Raw genomic sequence first — 13,739 nt, forward strand, 5'->3', positions numbered from 1 at the left:
TAGAAAGGACAACGAATAATGTAAAAGAACAGTGAGTGATCAGCGATTGTTCCATGGTTCCCACGTTCGGGCTGCAAGTTGCTGACTCATCTAGGCATCATCTCATCGCCCTGCCCACTTCCGCTCTTCTCTCTCTTTGTTCTACTTCTACAAGCCATTTCAAGCTTTCTTCAGCAGTCGCCCTTCATATTACTTCAATTTTACTTCCCCAACCGCACCAGAACCGTCCTATCCTCCGACGCGCCTTCTATCACCTGCCCCGCCAATTACTTCCCCGCTCCGATTGCGGGAATATCTCCTTGGTGAAGAGGAGGCCCTGAAACACCTCCGGCTGTCAAAAAGCGGTACAAGGTTGATTATCGATATCATACACGCATACTTTAGCTGGTTTCTCGCTACACCGCCAACATGAGTAGCCCTAAGCGCAGAATCGAGACTGATGTAAGTCACGTCGCAGCGACTCCGATAAGCTATCACGGTCCCCAACAATGCTAATTATGGCTTTTCGTTCTTCTTTAGGTCATGAAGTATATCCTCTTAGTCTGAGAACCTCGTCTTTCTTTTGATCGCTAACCTTTGGCTAGGATGTATGCTCGAGAACCCCCTTCCCCATTCCAGTCTGGCCTCCGCTTTTTGCAACTCCTCAATCTACTCCAACAGACAAATTTATGTGGTTGGAATATACCCTGACATGATATCTAGGCTCATGAGTGACTATGAAGTGACACTGGTCAACGATAATAGTAAGTCTACACCGCTTGCCAGGATATACCTCAATCCACTGACTTTGGGACATAGTGTATGTATCTACTACACCCTGCACCAATATGTTCGGACCTTCGAGATACCAATCTTAATGAATAGGCAAGAATTCTACGTCCGTTTCAAGGGGCCCGAAGAGAGTATGTTTTGCCGTACCGAACCAGCCTTACATCACGCTAACTATCCCAGCACCATTTACCGGAGGTCACTGGAAGATCCACGTCGAGCTGCCCGATCAGTACCCCTACAAGAGTCCCAGTATCGGATTCGTCAACCGAATCTTCCACCCGAACATCGATGAGCTGTGAGTCAGGGCTATTTAGATTGCACTGGTGACTCAGAAGCTAAGATGTTCTTTACGAAACAGGTCAGGATCGGTCTGCCTCGATGTTATCAATCAGACATGGTCGCCGATGTACGACATGCTCAACATTTTCGAAGTTTTCCTCCCTCAGCTTCTCCGCTACCCCAACCCATCGGACCCGCTCAACGGCGAGGCCGCGGCACTCATGATGCGGGAGCCCAAGGCGTACGAGGCAAAAGTAAAGGGTATGTCTTCATGAAAGAATCCATCTTGCCCTTCTTTTTAGTGCTAATCTTCCACAGAATACGTTGCCAAGTACGCCAGCAAGGAAGCCGTGGATGAGGCAGGCGAGGACACCGAATCCGAAGATGAGCTGAGTTCAGCCGGCAGCTATGAGTCCGGCGGTGAAGAGCCAGCTGGTACGATGGATGATGTCTAATCAAAGGGCGCCAAATCTGAGCTTGGGCCAGTATGAACATATTGCATCGCCCATCTCACTTCTATACCTCCATTCCTCTCTGGAACCGGATCAGCGGGCGTTTCTTTCATGGAGTTTAGTGTTCATTTTCAATGTCTTTTGTCTTTTCTCCCTTTTCGTCTATCCTTATTCATTTCGATGTACTTGAGCATTTGCGATGGTTGTGGTTGGAGTCATGGTTGAGTAATGCTCACGCGCAATTCCTCGTGGGTATAGGGAGTGTGGATCTTTTAATTGTTCTTCATGACATCTTGTCATCTCCAATCAGTAGCGTGAAACTGAATTTACAGGGAACTCTCCTCTTTACTATGAAATGGTTTGCCACTTGATTCGTCCCGTATCTGGAATAAAGGTGTTAGCATAGGACGAAATGTAGAAAATAACCCGCGAAGGTACTTCAAATTGTGTTCTATACTATGGAAAGATAAGCAGAAAATCACACTGGATATGAACTATACAAACAAACAGAGCATATCCGACAAGATGATATGACGACAAACCTAAAGATGAAAATCACAAAAATGTCTGCAAACACGCCAACAGGAAGAAAGAAGAGAAACCACGAAGATCTGACAAAGGAGATAGTCTGCGCCACTGGGTATTAACAGACTAGAGAAAGGAGGGAACAAGGAAAAAATGGCTATGTATGTGCGAAAACAGTCGACCTGCGATCCATGCAAAGAACAAAAACCCCCCCAAAAAAGTGCAAAAAAGTATAGAGAGAAAAATGGGTCTTCCGGTACCCTTAATCGTATGACATCGACCACACAGCCTGTTATTTATCGTGTCCGTCGTCATCGTCAATATGCAGCGATGGCTGAGCCACCTAGTTGACGTTCAAGACCCCAAAGACATCGTGCTTGACCTTGATATCCGTCTTCATGTCGGGACGAGACCGCTTCTTGTTTGGGTTGATGACAACTTCACCCCAGTGTTTGGGGACGTTGCCATCAGCGCCGGAGGAAGGACGGCTTGATGGTGAAGCCCGAGTTGCAGAGGCGGGGGTTGTTGGTTCGCCTTTTTGCGACTGAGCGGGAGATGCAGAGATGGGAGTGTGGAGAGTTGCTTGAGGTTGGAGATGTGGTTGTGGTTGGAGGGACCAGATATCAATTACCGAGCTGAGGGGAGGTTAGCAGAAGCCAGGACCGGTAAATTTGTGTTTCCAGAAATAGAAAAAACAAACGCAAGTGTATACTCACTCCGAAGTTCGTTGGCAAATAGATTCCAATGCCTCCCTCTCACGCCTCACGTATTCCGGATCCGGTTGGCTAGCCTGCTGCGCATGGTTGAGCGCTCCGTAGCCATACCCAGCCTGATAAGGGTCATCATCGAGTAGACGAGATGACTCGGGCTTGGAGAAAGAAATGTTAGAAAAGAAGTCTTTTCGACAGGCATCCCATGTATCGCGCATGATGCCGAGGTAATGCGCGCTGAACATGGTGATAGATGGCGGAATCGAGACTCACCTCAGGAGACTCATGGCGATTCCCGCCAAGGCAGGAGGAACAGATACCCATTTAAAGGGATCGGAATCAGAGTCGGGGATCTTGCGGGCTGTCGGATTGCACGATGCGAAGGGTACGAGGCATTAATCGTCCCAATGATCGCGAGGGAGGTGGGACTTGTGTTGGCTTGGCAGCTGGAACAGAGTGAGGGATTATCGAACTAAGGAGTGTGTGAGTATGCAAACGAAAGCGTAAATGAAGCAAATGGAGAGTCAGGCAGAGAATGATCGGGTGAAGTCTGAAGTCAGGCTGGGGTCCGTGCCATGTCGTCGATAAGGCCGTGGCCGCAGAAAGGCGGAGTCGGTGGAAACATTCCGTTTTTCCTTTCGCAACTTCTTTATACCACCACCCACAATGTTTGATCTACCAAATGCTAAGCGGTATGCATTGGAATATCGCTTTCTAAGCTCTCGTGGACCTAGTGGCTAATTTGGTACAGCATCCGGCGCGATGACATCCACTCTCCAGTGTCATCCCGCTCACCATCACCCGCACCAGATGACGCTGAAGCACAAGACGCACGAGCCCGTTTAGGGAAACTACTCAATCTCGATGGATTGATTGCCATGCAAGATACAGCTGTACAAGACAATGACCCCCCACAGCCAGAAGATGACGATGAGGAGCAAGAATTCGAATTCCGGCTGTTCAGTGCCCCTGCCAAATCGACAGAAAATGCGACCAAAGGGTCTGAAAAAGATGTAGAGGCCAACTCAACAGGAAAATCCCAGAAGAAATCCACCGGAACCGATACACAGCCTTCCACGGTCACACAGAAGTTGCGCATCCGATTGCGGTCGCCCTCACCGGGAGCTGGTGGTTCCGAGGGACGATTCGTGAAGGCTTCGCGGGGATGGGACTATTACTTCTCTACGCCTTCGCTGTTGGGAACACGCAATTCAGATGTTTCATCGGAAGATGAGGACAGTATTGCAGAGAAGAAGCAACAATATCAGGATATGGCCGTCACCGGAGAGCACATGCTGACATGGGCTCAGTCACAAGCCTGGGTAAGTCCATTTCGTCCCATGATGGACCTCACATACACCTCTCATATTTCTGGTCTTGTGATTTTGTTGTCGCTGACCCGGAGTATAGCCCGGCTGCCATCTGCCCTGGCGAGTGATCCATCTAAAACGCCATCAGACGAAACTTCCACGGCCAGCTGGTAGCGCCCCTGTGTATGTGGTAGAAGGCGCCCCCGTCTCGAAAAGCCCACTCACCCGCAAGAAGCCCGGCAAGAAGCGCCGAGTCCAGTTGCGCAAGCGCGTTATTGCTGCACAGGCTGCTAAAGAGACGGAGGCCGAGAAGCGGAATCGCAAGAACCATGCGAGGAAGCTCAAGCGCAGACAGAAGGCAAGGGAGCAGAAAGCCGCGGCAGCGGGTGTCGCTGTTGCGGACGCTGGTGCTGAAGATGTCTCCATGGCCGATGGAGATGAGGGTGCGTCCTCGGGTGGAGAGAATTGAGATTGTTAAGCGTTAGTATAGATTCTCAATATGATACCCTCGAGAAAGTCTTCTCTTCATACACATCGTGCCAACAATACTAGCACAGCACATTAGATCGAGTCACTACGGTGCTACTGCTACGCAAGCTTGCACAACGAAAGTGACTATCAGACTTTTGGATCATACGGGCGGCACGCCGACCCCAGGAACAAACGCCAAATACGTACATGATTGTCATGAAGCACGCCGGCCCCGCCACATTCGTGAGTGCACAGGCTCCCCAGATCTTCTTGGTATGCGCCAGCGCCCACAGGCGTTTCTCTCGCTGCTCTAAATCTAGCGGGAGCGTCCCGGGAGGGTGATGCTGTCGCAACTCACAAGTTAGCTGTGAATCAAGATTATTACATGCGGAACTGTTGTAACAATTGGTCACTTACAATATCCAAGCCGGGTCCCAACCCGGCCGAACAGTGCCCGCGGCGCCGCAATGGGGACTGGACGGGACATGACTAACCCCCATAGAAGACGTCTCGGCGGCGCGCGGCGGCGGACGCGACGGAAAGAAGGCCTTCAGGCCGTCTTTGAGGGCCGCTGGCCGAACTTAGTTTCATGTCCTGGTCGTATAGGACTGGAGGTATATATATGAGAGACTTACTGAAGCTAGGCGTTTTGATTGGAAAGGGTCAGGAAAGAGGGCTGGGGAAATCGGAATGCTTTGTATTCCGAACGTGGAGTGGCTTAGGGAAGAGAAAGAGAGACTGCGCGATCGAGGGCTGCAAAAGTCGATTGAGCTGGTGCACTGGCACGTGTTTCCTCGTCGAGACTGTACAGGCTTCTCTGGCTACTTCTAGGCAAAGTCACTACTCCTGCCCTAGATAACATTTTGATATTGCGGAATGGGCCATCTTCAATCGGCTAGACTCGCCCCACTGATACCCGCATTGCTAAATCTTATTCTGGGCAGCCGGCGCTAAGCTCTTTTAGGGGCCGATACCTTATCCAAGAAATCACTGATATTTTATTTTGAACTATCTTCATATATAGCCTAATGTATAGTAAAATAATCGATAGAGAAGTTCAAGCCTTAGTTTTAACCCTTTTAGGTTGGGTATCGAGGACAAGCTGATAGTGTACACTTCGTATATTTTTGAGGGTCCAAATCATTAAGGGCCTAGTCAAAGTCAAGAGACAACTAAGCGGTGGGAGATAGCGGATGTAGTACCAAGCTTAGCGTATTCCTCTTCTCCGTTACGCTAAAATATCCTCTACGCCTCCCTAGCCCAACAGCTGATTCTATGCCCTAAGCTATATTTTCTAAGTATCGAGGAATGTTTCCGTTACACTTATTACATTGTCCAATCAGTGCCTAATCCTTACTGAGAAAAAGTAATATAATAGACTTTATAGCCAGATCTGGACATAGCTAGTGCGTAGGAAAGGTGTAAAAGATAACACCGAGTCCAAATATTTGTAGATAGGGTTCATAACTTTATGACCAGACGCTAGGACAAATTCCCACAAGGGCAATGTAATAATGATTAGACTAGGGCAGGCTAATTAAAGGGAGATGCTAGAGATTTACGTGTGCTTGGTTCACGGATAAGCCGACGGTATTCACAACCACGAGAGACAAAGGCTAAAAGGTGGGAGCATGACCTTATCAAAAACTACAAAAGTGCTGGCGTAGAAGTAATCTGCCTAGTGTCAGCCAATTGTTTGCTCACAGGAGATAGATGAAGTACTCATAAGAAACAGTATGTCGCAACATTGAATTATATTTTATAAACTAATCATTAGAATGCAATAGCTATGATCTTTAGATAATTGAGATGGCTAAAAAGCAAAAAGGAAAACAAAAGGGAAAGTAATGCAAGTAAAAGGAAAATTGAAGGTCGTTAGGATTGTAAGTGGTGTTCGTGATATAACTAAAAGAAAGGAAGGATTGTCGGCGCCGTAGAATACGCTAAACACCACGGTGTTAGAAACCTGCCGGCTTGCTTTGGAACTTCGAAATGGTTAAACATACCGAGAATAAAAAGTAATAATGAAATCGCAACTTTGAAGTTTTGGGCCGCGATGATCAAGAGAAGGATACCACAGAGAGACCATGCGGAATATCCTCCAATGCGGAGACCTGGGCCACTTTTATATTTGATAGCTGCGTCGTCAATGATGCTTTGCAAATTGGCAGCTGCGATGTTGGCTTTGTTCAACAGAGCCTGCGATACTTGCGCGTGGAATTGGATTGCCTCCTGAGTGCGGGAATGTGCAGCAAGCGCTTCTGTTTGCTGTTCTTGGGCTCTTTGTAATTCGCTCGCTTTTGATTCGGACTGATGCATGGATGTGTCCATATTGTGGAGTCGCTTCAGAAATCAGCAGGTAATCGTGAACATGCAAGAGGGGTTCGCACCTCGGTCATTCGCGTCTCTTGCTCGAGAATCATGTTCATTCGGCTCGTCAACCACTCCTAGAGTGGCGATAAGCGTCAGCAATCTTTCTTCAAAGAGGATCTGCATAACCATACCATGGCAGCGTCAAACTTTTGCATTCCTCTGTATACCCTCACCATGTCGGAGTCTAGAAGCGACTCGAGTGATAGGTGTAAAGAGGCCGCAAGATCGCCATGAGCAACGGCGTTGCTCTCCTGTACCAGTGTTGCCTCTTGGCTTCTAGCAAGAGCATCCTGGTGCACAGTCTGTAGGGCCTGCTGAAGGGCGCCTACCTGGCTTGAAACATTGTGAATATCCTATTCCACGGTCAGAATCACTTTAATAAACAGTCATTTTTGAGACTGACGTTTTCAAGAACTTCAGTTCCTGTCCGTAAGTTGAACAAAGCCGAGGATATACTGTTTTGGAGGCATCCAATCCCTAACTCGATTTCTCGAAGAAAGTTGCCGACAGTTCGTTGAAATAGCGAGTCTGTCTGTTCCATGTCCATCACAATCTTCTCCTGTAGAACCTGAACAGCTTGCATAAATAATTGTTGCTGTTCAGACTGTGCCACTGCATCTCGCAAAGCGTCGCGAATGCCATTGTTGAGTTTCAGACTGCTTTTGGCAATGGATCGATGAAGGTCGAGCAGCTCCTCCTTCTCTGTCTCGATCCGCGAGGCTTGGCAAATGACCAGGGCATTCTGTCGGCTGTTGCTGTATGACGTCCACCATTGAGGGCGCGACTCAAGCGCTCGGAGGCATTCTTCTAGGACCTCCCGTGGCATCTTATCTGAAGCATTGTCTGAGGATTTGTGGCGAGACACAAATCCGAAACGACCCTTCTGAGGAGGGGGTGACACCGTCACTGGAAGGCATGACGGGGGTATCGCGGCACCGGCACCCTCAATCTCGCATATTGCCAGTCGTGCTGCGTAGACAGACCGCACAAGATCCATGGTCTCAGGACTTTCTGTATGCGTGCCATCTTTGCCGCCGCTGAATGCCTGGCATGACACTACCAGCCTCGTCGCTGCGACTCGGTTGCACGAGGGTGATGAGTTGAGCGAGTCAAGAAGTTGGATTGCTTCTTTGAAGATCGTATCTTGGTTTTGTGCTCGAGAGTCTAGGGAAGAGATCGCGTCGATTTCTGGTTGCTTCGGTGTAAGGATTGGAAGATCACCTTCACTGGTGAGCAGCCGGACATGGGGTATCTGACTCTGCGACTCACCTTTTTGAGATGGCCTCACATCACTGGAGCCAGCGAGTGGCAGGATGATATAGAAAAGAAGCTGCGAAATCACGGCTGCCTTCATCTTGGGCATGTGCTGTGGAGGATTGGTCGTGGATGTAAATTGCAGGCAGACCCTACCAGGTCTTCAATCTCTGGCTTGTAGTTGGACTGTATAGAATGACCACCTGGGAGCGATGCGAATGGAGAAGAGCGGAAGCAGATTGTCAGAAGGAAAGAAACAAGCTCACTTCGAAAGTGACTATTGATATCCAGATTGTTTGAAGTCGGCTATGTCTGCTCATCTTTTGTTTTAAAAGTCCCTCAGTTATCTCAATTGATTCTTCATGTCGATTTTCCAATGTTGTGTCTTTTAATAGAATTGTTGCTATACTACGCCTCTTCGGTGACCAAGAAGTGAGAGCTACATCACATACAGGCATTTTCGTGAAATTACCATAAAGCCTTGTCAGATCAATATATTCTACATGATACAAACAACAATTTGACGATATTCAAAGATCAATTGCATAAAATTCTCAGACCAGACACAATATAGATGGTCACGTGTGCGCTAACCCTCATCGGGCAAAAGCCATCCGCAACAAAATCGAGAAAGTCCGCAACGCAGCACAGCACCCGAACACAACGCGCAACCATGTCAGCCTCTATACCCCAGCGCTGTGCCCGGCAGCTACTCCGGGAAGCCTCCCAGCGCAGCTCATTACCCATCTTCCTTGCCCCCGCATTCTCCCCCCGAGCCTTCTCGACCACGTCCCCGGCGCAGTCCCGAGTCGGAGGTGCCGCGATTTCCATTCCCCCAGAGGTGTCATTCAAGCTCGTCGACCTTCCCAAATCTCTGGTGCGGACACGCGGAAAGGATATTCCCAAGTATGCAGCTGAGATTAAGGGTCCCAGGGGTATGTATCGGTCCTGCATGAAAAGTCACCGAGTGGATACTGATTGTTCTGATTTGCAGGCGAGATGTCCCTGAGCATTCCCTCATTCCTTACTGTTACTCCTGATGAGGCTGGCCAGAAGGCTACCTTGTCTGTCTTGGATGCAGAGGTCCCTCATCAGCGTGCTATGTGGGGTATGTGTTGTTCTTTTCATCTCCCGATTCTCCGGTCCGCGCAGCAAGTCTAACGCTTTGGCTTATCTCAGGAACCACCCGCGCACTCCTCCAGAACCACATTCTCGGCGTCTCCGAAGGCCACGTCTGTGTATTGAGTATGGTTGGTGTTGGTTACAGGGCCACCATCGAAGAGACGGCCACGACGGCTGAGGCCACCTTCCCCGGTCAGAAGTTCGTTTCCCTGAAGGTCGGATTCTCTCACCCAATTGAGCTCCCTATTCCCAAGGGAATCGAAGCAAGCACACCGCAGCCGACCCGTATCCTGCTTGAGGGTGTCGACAAACGGGTTGTGACCCAGTTCGCGGCTGAGATCCGGGATTGGAGACGCCCCGAGCCTTACAAGGGCAAGGGTATCTTCGTCAACGGCGAGACTATCAAGCTCAAGGCCAAGAAGATCAAATAGTCTGGGAGCGCTTTCTACTTTATACTACGCGGGACGTGTTGTCTTGGTTCCGTGTTCTGTACTCTTATCGTCAATATGTACTTTTTATTTCTCACAGTGATGGTATCACAAATCTACTTAAGATGCAGCTAGCGTGATTGCTCCCCAGGAGCCCAATTGCCGTGAATAGACGACAAATTATACATCAAAAACTCAATTACAGCTTCAGAACTACCTTGACAGCGTCAATGACCTGGTCCTGGAAAGCCTTGGGGGCAGCAACGACACCCTTGTTGGCAGCCAAGGTCCGGCCCTTGCTGAAGTCCAAACGGTTGCCGTAGATGTCAGTCACTTGACCGCCAGCCTCGCGCACAATCAGGTCACCAGCGGCGTGATCCCAGATCTTTTCCTGGTAGTCCTTCTTGACGGGGAGGCGCAGGTAGATGTCACCAGCAGCACGCGCAATGGAGCAGTACTTGGCCTGCGAGTCCAGTCGCACGCTAGGGGCGGTAATGCCGAGACGCTCAGCGACGGCGGCGTTGTCGCCCTGGGCGGAGTGCGCAGCCTCAACACCCTCACAGAAAACGGCATCCGAGATCTTGGCAACGGGGCGCATGGAGATAGGCTTGCTAGCAGCAAGAGCACCGCTGGCCAGAGGGCGGCTGGTGGCACCCTCACCCTGGATGGCGGAGAAGAGCACACCATTGCCGGCAGTCTCGGACTGCTGGGCGCCGGTGCTGGCGTCAATGGTGGCAGCGTCATCGATGGGGAGGTTAGGGGTACCGATGGCACCGACCTTGACGTCGCCGTCGACCATCAGGCCGAGGCAGACGGCGTACTGACCGCCACGGAGGAAGCCCTTGGTGCCGTCGATGGGGTCGAGGGCCCAGATGCGGCCCTTGGGACCACCGGCGCTGTTGCCGTTGTCAATTATGTCCAGCATGCTCTGCTCACTGGCAAGGGGGCCACCGAGCAGGTTGTCGCTTTCCGCATCGTCTAGCTTGATGTCCTTGACAAGGCGCCAGATCTCAGCGCTGAGGTCCTTGTCCTCACGGAGGGAGCTGGCCTCCTCCTCGGCAACGATCTCGTCATTGGGGAAGTTCTTGCGGATGGCCGAGATAATCAGGGCCTGGGCGCCGAAGTCGCCAATGGTAACGGGGGACTTGTCGTCCTTGGAGACGGTACCCTTAGCCTTCTCAAAGAAGACCTTCTGGGTCAGAAGGCATGCCCGCTGGACGGCAAGTTCGGCGATGTAGCGTTCTTGTTGGTAGGACATGATTGTGTGGTTGGAAGAGAGGTGGGGGAGAAGGAGGGAGAGACGAGAGCGGGTGAGAGCCACACTGAGGGCCAGGACGAGGGTGGAGCAGACCACCAAGCGGGACAGGACGCGTAACAAATAAGAACGGGGGGATGGATCCCTTGCAATTGAATGCTTCATGAACAGAAGATCAACTGATAGGCGACGTAGCTCGAAATTGAGCACTCTCCAAGTCTTCAGGGAACTACGTCGTTTCTCCAGTCTGTTCCCTCAGGCATCCGACCCCGCGCTAACCCCTTTGGGCCGGAGTAGTCACGAGGGGCCGATAAGGTCAAACTGTTTCGGCTTCCCTTCTTCGCTTGTAACAAGTCCAATTCGCAACTCCTATTGCTTCATATTGTCACTCTGCTGTTGAATCCCTTTTGTCTGGACTTGTCGGACGATCAACGGGCGCCAAGACCTCTCGCGACCTCCGACGTCACCGACGTTACCACGTGAAAGAATCACAAGCGCTGCGGATCTTTTGTGCTGGCTTTTGTGGCCCAATATTGTCTTGGACCTTTCTTTAATAGCTGTTTCACCTCCTGAATATCACCATCGATCTCTCGTTACCACCGCAATTCCACCGACCGCTTGTATAAACAGTGCCGTGCGGGGTCCCTTCTATATCGACATATCCACGCGGGGTGCTTGTGGTTGTGGGCTGATTTAATACCAGTGGAACTACCTGATTCTTCCCTGGTACATTGAAACACAACAATTTGTTTTCTGCATCGGACTCCTGTTCAGTCTTCCTCAGTCAATATGTTCCAGTCGTCTGTAAGTCGCTCCGCAACGACCCCAGAACCTCCCGGCAACGCTGACAGCTTGCGCACAGAAACCATACTCGGCAGTGACGGTACAAGTGGAGGTTCTTACGAGTGAACAATATGAGGTGGAAGACTCCAGTGGTATCGTCGACTTGGTGGAGGTAGTGCGCATTCAGGCCAGTGGTCCGACAGAAGCTAGCCGGGCCCTGCGCAAGAAACTGTAAGTGTAGACCTAACTCATGTGGTTTTTTTATTTTAATCTAACCAATGCAGAAAATACGGCAACCTCCATCGTCAACTGCGTGCACTTGTCATTCTCGATTTCTTGGTCCAAAATGCTGGAGACCGCTTCTTGCGCGAGTTTGCCGACGAGGCACTTCTCGAGCGTCTCCGAATCGCAGGTACCGACTCTGTATCTGATCCTCTTGTGAAACAAAAGTGCAAACAGATCTTTGGACAATGGGCGGTGACCTTTAAAGACACTCCTGGCATGGCCAAGGTCACGGCATTGTACAAACAACTCCCGAAGCGCAAGCAGCCTGCGAACCAGGCCAAAGCGAAGGTCTTACGGGAGGGTTCAAACTCGAATGAGCCTCCAATGGGTCATGTTGTCTCAGTGTCAGCTGGTACTGGTCCGTCTACAGTCTTGACCAGCCCGAAGCAGAAGGCCAAGGCCAAGAAGGACAAGAGAGATAAGAAGCTCTCAATCAGTATGGGCAGCAAAGGTTTCAACTTGGAGAAAGAACGTCCAGAAATCTTACAAACGCTTGCTGCTTCCTCCGTTGCGAGCACTGACCTCTTGAACGCACTCAAACTCGTCAACCGTGAGACGAACCGAGTAAGTGAAGATGCAGAATGTATTAACCGCTTCGATAAGTGCAAGTCGCTTCGCCATCAAATTCTCCGGTATATTCAGTATATCGAAAGCGAGGAGTTCCTGGGTGGTCTGATCCACGCGAATGAGGAGCTTGTGACAGCATTGATGGCCTTCGAGGTGCTCGATAAGAGTGTGGACTACGACAGTGACAGTGACGATGATATTCTCGAGGGCAATTGGAAAGAAAGACATGGACTTGGCCTCGATGAAGATGTGCACGGCGGTCTTGCCGGTCTTAATATCAATCCTCCTAAGCCTCCTCGGCCAGCTCGTCCAGAGGGTCTTCCTGTTGCGTCTTCATCGCAACACTCGCGCCAGATTTTTGAGAGTGAGAGCGAGTCAGAAGAGGAAGATGACGATGAAGACAACCCCTTTGGAGATCGGAACGCAATTAAGACGCCCGGTGTTGAGAAATCAGGCTACTCTTGGTACGTCATCTCCTCCCCCCACCCAAATATATATCTCTCAACTTACTAACAACTCCATAGGAAAGAGGTCTGACTCGGGTCTGTCGCAATCTATGAGCTTTTTCTATCTTTATTGTTGCAGTTTGCGCTTTGGTTTCTTTATTGATTGTCTAGTCCTGTACTTGATTGGTATACCCAAGGCAATTGGCTATCATTTTTCTGAGAGATGAATATCCTTTTTGGTTGTTGGTGTATTGGATTCCATTATTCTCACGTCTCAAGTCTTTTGGGCACTCATTGCATAGCTTTATGATACTATTATTCCCCATGCTCCCAAGTGAACCATAGATTATCTGACAAAAAGAAATAAAAATATATATCAGGCACCAACGAGTGACGACTGCAGGATACAGCCCCTGCATGGATGATATCACGTCACAGCCAGTTGAAAAATCTCCCGACACTGTAACGCGGCCGTTTGCTGCCTTGGATCCTTCGTCTCGGGTTCAGGCTCAGGAAGAGCATTCAAAGCACAAAGTCCGTTTCCTGCGCCAGGTTAAAGACCCATCTTGTTTTTCTTTGTTGGCTGGTTGGGAGTCCCTCGGGACACATATTGCCCAGCGGGTTCATTATCAAGGACAGCTTCTGCAGCTGGCGGATCGTGTTGGAGTTGATTGGATGTTTCATTTGGATGCCGACGTGAGTTTACTA

At 50.0% G+C, this 13,739-nt stretch overlaps 7 protein-coding genes across 7 annotated transcripts; 4 read left to right on the plus strand and 3 right to left on the minus strand.

The window, feature by feature from the left end:
* Window positions 1-408: 408 nt before the first annotated feature.
* On the plus strand, window positions 409-1,505 carry PENARI_c013G08467 (E2 ubiquitin-conjugating protein UBC8; the record flags this gene model as incomplete). The annotated part of the gene is made up of 8 exons (XM_022633289.1): window positions 409-441; window positions 520-527; window positions 703-743; window positions 799-829; window positions 865-902; window positions 952-1,066; window positions 1,130-1,311; window positions 1,369-1,505. The coding sequence occupies 8 exons, from the start codon at window positions 409-411 to the stop codon at window positions 1,503-1,505; spliced, it is 585 nt and encodes a 194-aa protein (XP_022486981.1).
* An 865-nt stretch (window positions 1,506-2,370) lies between these two features.
* Window positions 2,371-2,982, minus strand: PENARI_c013G06002 (LAMTOR1/MEH1 family protein; the record flags this gene model as incomplete). The annotated part of the gene is made up of 2 exons (XM_022633230.1): window positions 2,371-2,662; window positions 2,744-2,982. The coding sequence occupies 2 exons, from the start codon at window positions 2,980-2,982 to the stop codon at window positions 2,371-2,373; spliced, it is 531 nt and encodes a 176-aa protein (XP_022486917.1).
* Window positions 2,983-3,403: 421 nt separating this feature from the next.
* PENARI_c013G02876 (DUF2011 domain-containing protein) lies at window positions 3,404-5,103 on the plus strand (the record flags this gene model as incomplete). The annotated part of the gene is made up of 5 exons (XM_022633156.1): window positions 3,404-3,429; window positions 3,489-4,059; window positions 4,148-4,490; window positions 4,600-4,791; window positions 5,021-5,103. 5 exons carry the CDS (start codon window positions 3,404-3,406, stop codon window positions 5,101-5,103), a joined length of 1,215 nt encoding a protein of 404 aa, XP_022486866.1.
* Window positions 5,104-6,112: 1,009 nt separating this feature from the next.
* PENARI_c013G11378 (uncharacterized protein) lies at window positions 6,113-8,245 on the minus strand (the record flags this gene model as incomplete). Its single annotated transcript, XM_022633361.1, has 5 exons — window positions 6,113-6,192; window positions 6,525-6,861; window positions 6,909-6,965; window positions 7,023-7,244; window positions 7,295-8,245. 5 exons carry the CDS (start codon window positions 8,243-8,245, stop codon window positions 6,113-6,115), a joined length of 1,647 nt encoding a protein of 548 aa, XP_022486929.1.
* A 573-nt stretch (window positions 8,246-8,818) lies between these two features.
* Window positions 8,819-9,698, plus strand: PENARI_c013G09768 (mitochondrial 54S ribosomal protein uL6m; the record flags this gene model as incomplete). The annotated part of the gene is made up of 3 exons (XM_022633316.1): window positions 8,819-9,080; window positions 9,140-9,253; window positions 9,325-9,698. 3 exons carry the CDS (start codon window positions 8,819-8,821, stop codon window positions 9,696-9,698), a joined length of 750 nt encoding a protein of 249 aa, XP_022486803.1.
* A 196-nt stretch (window positions 9,699-9,894) lies between these two features.
* PENARI_c013G04602 (3'(2'),5'-bisphosphate nucleotidase) lies at window positions 9,895-10,953 on the minus strand (the record flags this gene model as incomplete). The annotated part of the gene is made up of 1 exon (XM_022633194.1): window positions 9,895-10,953. The coding sequence occupies one exon, from the start codon at window positions 10,951-10,953 to the stop codon at window positions 9,895-9,897; it is 1,059 nt and encodes a 352-aa protein (XP_022486839.1).
* A 786-nt stretch (window positions 10,954-11,739) lies between these two features.
* Window positions 11,740-13,122, plus strand: PENARI_c013G04185 (LSB5 family protein; the record flags this gene model as incomplete). Its single annotated transcript, XM_022633186.1, has 4 exons — window positions 11,740-11,754; window positions 11,813-11,964; window positions 12,018-13,049; window positions 13,110-13,122. The coding sequence occupies 4 exons, from the start codon at window positions 11,740-11,742 to the stop codon at window positions 13,120-13,122; spliced, it is 1,212 nt and encodes a 403-aa protein (XP_022486911.1).
* Between the last annotated feature and the right edge of the window lie 617 nt (window positions 13,123-13,739).

The sequence above is a fragment of the Penicillium arizonense genome (assembly GCF_001773325.1).
Source record: "Penicillium arizonense strain CBS 141311 chromosome Unknown PENARI_contig013, whole genome shotgun sequence".
NCBI lineage: Eukaryota > Fungi > Ascomycota > Eurotiomycetes > Eurotiales > Aspergillaceae > Penicillium > Penicillium arizonense.